The sequence below is a fragment of the Ceratina calcarata genome, unplaced genomic scaffold, assembly GCF_001652005.2.
Source record: "Ceratina calcarata isolate Rehan_Ccalc_2016 unplaced genomic scaffold, ASM165200v1 scaffold116.2, whole genome shotgun sequence".
NCBI lineage: Eukaryota > Metazoa > Arthropoda > Insecta > Hymenoptera > Apidae > Ceratina > Ceratina calcarata.
Window position 1 is genome coordinate 132,455 of NW_017132550.1, and position 5,257 is coordinate 137,711.

General features: G+C 38.8%; 1 protein-coding gene across 2 annotated transcripts in view; it reads right to left on the reverse strand.

Moving 5' to 3' along the window:
• LOC108624251 (RNA pseudouridylate synthase domain-containing protein 2) overlaps positions 1 to 5,257 on the reverse strand; it is a 138,885-nt gene that overhangs the window by 104,262 nt on the left and 29,366 nt on the right. Inside the window, exon 1 of one of the 2 annotated variants that reach the window (XM_018023422.2) lies at positions 4,376 to 4,955. The exons of the other annotated variant lie outside the window; for it this stretch is intronic. Within the exon in view, the coding sequence (XP_017878911.1) occupies positions 4,376 to 4,525 (150 nt within the window). The 5' untranslated portion in view covers positions 4,526 to 4,955. Of the gene's footprint in view, positions 1 to 4,375; positions 4,956 to 5,257 lie in introns of those variants that run through there. 2 annotated transcript variants of the gene reach the window in all.

Below are 5,257 nucleotides of genomic sequence, written 5' to 3' on the forward strand. Positions count from 1 at the left end.
CAATGATATTATTAAAAATATAACAATAAGATATGATAAGAAATTTTGAAAGAATTTCATCGAAGAAGATATCAATCACGTTTTTACAACATTTGACACTCGAGGAATAAAACTTGTGAGCCACCCTTGCTCGCGGCTTTTTACATCTGCTCGACTTTAACGAGCTCGGGTTGAACGAACCCATCCCTCGCTGCCGCAATTGATGGATTTTTAAGAATGACTGCACACGGAATCGGCCGAGCGACGTCTTTTTTTACCGCTACGTGCGGCCGCCCACGTCGAATTTAAATAATGATCACGGGACTTTAGGCTCAAGAGATATTCGCGACACGTACCGGCTTTATGTTATACATTACCAAAGTTACGCCGTTTTTCTCGTCCATGGATGAAGCGAATGAATTATTACAGGAAAGTTGTTAAGTAAATTACCGCGGATAATTATCATCCTCATCATCGTATCATGTTTGCTCAATAGAATTATTATTATAGAAGAAACCAACGAGAGTTCTCATCGAAAATTCCTGGCGTGGCATTAAAAAGCGATAACTATTAAATAAATTATCTATACGATAAATACCTAATTACAAGGTCGAGTAATCATGAGAAAATTGATGGAATCAAGAAATGTGTTAAAAACAAAATATGGAAATAGCACAGAATTGATGAGAAGATTTTTTGGTTTCAAATGCCTGGAGTACGGTAAAATATTCATAGAAGGATTGTGAATCGTGTGACGCAAGATTGCTAGGATATCAGCGTGAATATGCAGAATAGTTATCATACTGCGCCCATCCTATTGATGCACGCGATCAACATTCTACAGAGAGGTAATTTCGAATGCATTTATCTCGATGCGACAGCTATTTAGACTCCTTGACTCTTTGCACTCCAAGTTGATTTTCAATGTCATCCATTTTCAATAAAGACGATACAACAAGCTAAAGTTATAAAAACACATATAAAATATGATTCAATATAGAAATTCTTGTATTTCAGTGACAGTCACAGGAGTCACAGATATAAAAATGCACAGAGTATTACAATAGCAAAAAGTGCAGCGTGGTGAATTTTGCCTCGAACAATGCATCGTAAATCATAATAATAAAGAGAAGATGAATTACCCAGCAAATTAGCAGGACACGGGTAGCAATCTAACAATTGTCAAAAAAGTTCTGACAACAACGGTGGTACACATCCAAGTCCCAAGATTAGTGAATTAGAACTGAAACATTCCACCGAAAACTCCTCCCCCGCCTATTTGTACGTTCTAATAATAATATCACCGCACGATATTACACGTTATGACACGTTGTTTTCCTCGGTACAGGAAATACAATCTCTACACGTGTTCCACGAGTTCTGCCAATTTCATCCTTTGCACTCAAACTTTTTTTAAAACTCAATATTCAGAAGAATTATGTGCAGTAAAATAAATTAGAAACAAGGTAAAAGAGAAATCTAGTATCTTCAGGATTAATACAATTGAAACGACTGAGGCAACCATGGGACTCGTCGGAATTCGCTACGTGACAACGAATAAAAGTTCCATCGACTGCTTACACTAAAACGTCTGCACTCTCCTGGAAACACCGAAATAGTGCCCGTTTTACACGGCTCTGTGTATTCAATATTAACCCGTGTTCGCTAGGTCGAACTGATTACTAAGTTATCACCTTCGTACCATCCCAATTCGTGTTTCGAAAATGTCGCTCGATATCGAACATTTCACATCAAAATCAATTTTCCATTACCATTCGCTATACCAGATACCCTAAAAATTCCCATTTCAAGCGAATTATTACTTTTTACATATGAGAGTTTGCAGGTTTCTCGTACGAACAAGAAGACATACATTATTCCACGAGAGGTTTCTGATTCCTCTGGCTTGGAATTTACAGTTTCGATAAATAAAGAGTAAAACGTACTGGCCAAAACGTTATTTAATATCGAATGACATTTCATTTATGAATCGTTCAGTATTATTTTACAAGCGGTTTCTGATTTCTCCGGCTATGCGTGGATTTATGGTTTCCGTGTAAGAACCGCTTCCGATACCCCGTGAAATATGTGAACTGAACGAGGGAGCGACGCGTAAGGTGTGCTGGGAACACGTGTCTCGCATGTTCATGCACTTATCAGCGAAGAATGGACCTCCAACGCATTTCGCTCTTGTCGGATATAGTTAAACGATTCGGAGAGGGGAGACGCTCGGTAGAATCTTATCAGCTAGCAACGAGGCTTCGTTTCCCATCGCCTAACTTCATCGTTTCTACTTCAGTAGCAGTTGAAAGAAAAATCTTAATTTAAAGGATTCCTCATACAAATTTCCCTCAAAATTACTTTTTCATATTCTTTCCACATCTACAATCTAATCGTTATTTTTTATGTAATGTAATGGAGATTCTTTCATTTGTAAAAGAAGAAACTTTGCTTGGCGAAAGAATAAAATACCTGTTAGAATCAAACAATATATTGTCAAGCGTGGAAATTGGTTAAAAGAAAATGCTGACATTATAGTCCTCGATTGATTTTATCTACGATTTCTCTGGGTTCCTCGCTCCGGGCGACAATCCGATATTTGGCCACGTTAATTGTTAATAACGCAAATTTCAACCGCTACCCGCTAACCGCGAACAGCTAAACCGCACGCGATTTGACTGGCGTTCCATTTAAATAAACAACGGGACCGACCACACATCGCTTTAAGGTCGCACCCCGATTAATCACAGCTACTGTAATACGTAACGCAGATACTAATTGACAAATAACTAAATTCATGCACCATTTTATCTAGTTCACTTGTTAGTTCGGTTGGATTTGCGAATATCCGTTAAGTAGAAGCAAATTTAATATTGGGAATGACATAAATTATCCCGTGGAATAAAATATAAATTTTCATCAGAATTTTGAAACGAATCGACTGTACATATTTCGTAACAGAAGTGTTATCGAATAAATACAAATTTTCATTGGAAATCTTGAAATGATTCCACTATAGACATACATATTTTATTCATATTTTGTAACGAAAGTAAGAGTCTCGTGGTTATGAAATCCGATGCGATATCACTGTCGTTCTATCAGACAAAGAAGGACGGAAGACAAAAGCGGTATAAATTCATATTTCAATAAATCTATGAGTCACTGCATTTCTAAAATCGCTCGCGCGCGCGCGCGCCGATCTACTCCATAAATTCTGTTGTCGAGCGTGTTCCATCGAACGTAATAGCCGACTATTTGTTTTCCGTATCCTTGGGAACTGTTTAAGTGCCGACGCGCAAGACGAATAATACTTAGCACGATTCTCGACCGAACCAGAGAACGAATCCTCCTTCGAGGATAAGAATCTTCGAGTTCGCTAAGACTCGTACACCCGCAATGAGAATTTCGTAGAATCGATATGGTTTTATGCATGTATGTAAATGTTGAACATGTACAATACATATACTGCGTGTAAAATATAAAAAGTAAATAGACATCGCAGCGAAGATTAAAAAAAAAATTTCTTAAGTAACTTCTTTCTGAAGGAGCTTTAAGTTAGTTAAAGACTCTGCTGTTTTTCATAACACGAATCGCGACCAGACTGTAATTAATACTAACGGAATGTGAACAATAAACAAGGCGCTGTTAAAAAAGATTTTTAATCAGAGCACTACGTTACTTGGACAATGAGAAGTTTCATTTAGACGAAGTTATAAGATGCTCTTTATGACGTCTTACAATGTCGAGCGAAAATGAAACGATAAAAGGGCTCGGGATAGCCGGGGTATGCATTGTAAGATAAAATGAAAGGAAAAATGGTTATAGACTTCTCGTAGTAAGAATCTTTCAATCATCTTCACGCCTTATTCTAATGTCGGTATAATATTCGGAGACACGATCAAACCGACGTAATCGATGATTTACATAACTGATTTAGTAGTTGTATCAGACCATTAAATATGGTACTGAATAGGAGATCGTAAAAACGAAGAACAAAGATAAGAACAAATTTTTCTAATGTGTTATTGTCCAAACTTTAACTGATGCAAATTGATTATAAGTGACTTTGCACAAAACTAAATATTCCTAACATCAATTTGAGAAATGTGTTTCAGATAAACATTTTATCACTTAAACTTTGAAATATGCATTCAGCTTTTGATATTCTGAATAGCTTTATACATTACAAGATTCATGACTTCTACTGATTGAATTTCCTTATGAATGCATGAAACATCAGTTAATACAATACATATTAAGCAGAGTGTCCTTCGATCACATATTGCAACATGTACTCAACTTCTATACACAAAATTACGATCCTAATATATGTAAACATCGAATTTTCTTATAAATACACAGGACTCACAGTTTACTGATAAAAAATCCGTACCTTTCGCGGTTCAGGGGCGTAGATGCCTGGCAGCGGTGCCAGCAAATGCAATCCGGGATTCGGGATACCGGAAGCGGGGTGTCCAGGTGGTATCGGAAGTGGCACCAGCTTCAGGCCCCAGGGTAGATACCAGGGCGCCGTGTGGTGCATGATCGCGGCACAATCGTCAACGATTCCACTGTACGGCGACGAGAACAACGCGCCAGGATTCGTTCACGAAACGCCGAGAGTGTCACTGTTTCAACGCGATCCTCTCTCGAGAGAGTTTTCAGCGTGAGTTACAAATGGGCCTCGAGGCTCGCGACAAGATCACCTTGGCATCTTCCACGACCGATATACTCGTTGATTAGCTCGGTCACCGATCTTACAAGTACAATCCGGATCACACAAACGACGAACGATCGTAGGACACTGATGTCATCGTAATAAATCGGTTTTTGTTGTTTGTATGTCCTTGACGGTGGTCCTTTAACCTCGCGGTTCGAGAACGGAACGGCGTAGTTATATCGACGACGTGGAACACCGAACGTGCACTCGGTGAGCGCGCGGCAACGACTGATCACCGATCGAGCGTCGACGCTCGAGCACATGGCCGCGTCGACTCCCACCACGCGAGCTGATTCTACTTATTGTCCGACCAACCCCTTTCCACTGATACCACCACCTCGTCCCTCCTCTTTCCCTCTGGCTACCAGTTACTTCTATCTTACATGATACTCTCCAAATGTAAACAGAAATGTAAGATATGTAATATCAGTTTGATTCATTAAAACGTAATATACGTACCAACCTAATATCATTCATTTATTTAACACTAGAAACACTGAAACTTAGTATATACCTATATTGCCCAAAAGCAGTAAAAATGACTGCATTGTGAAA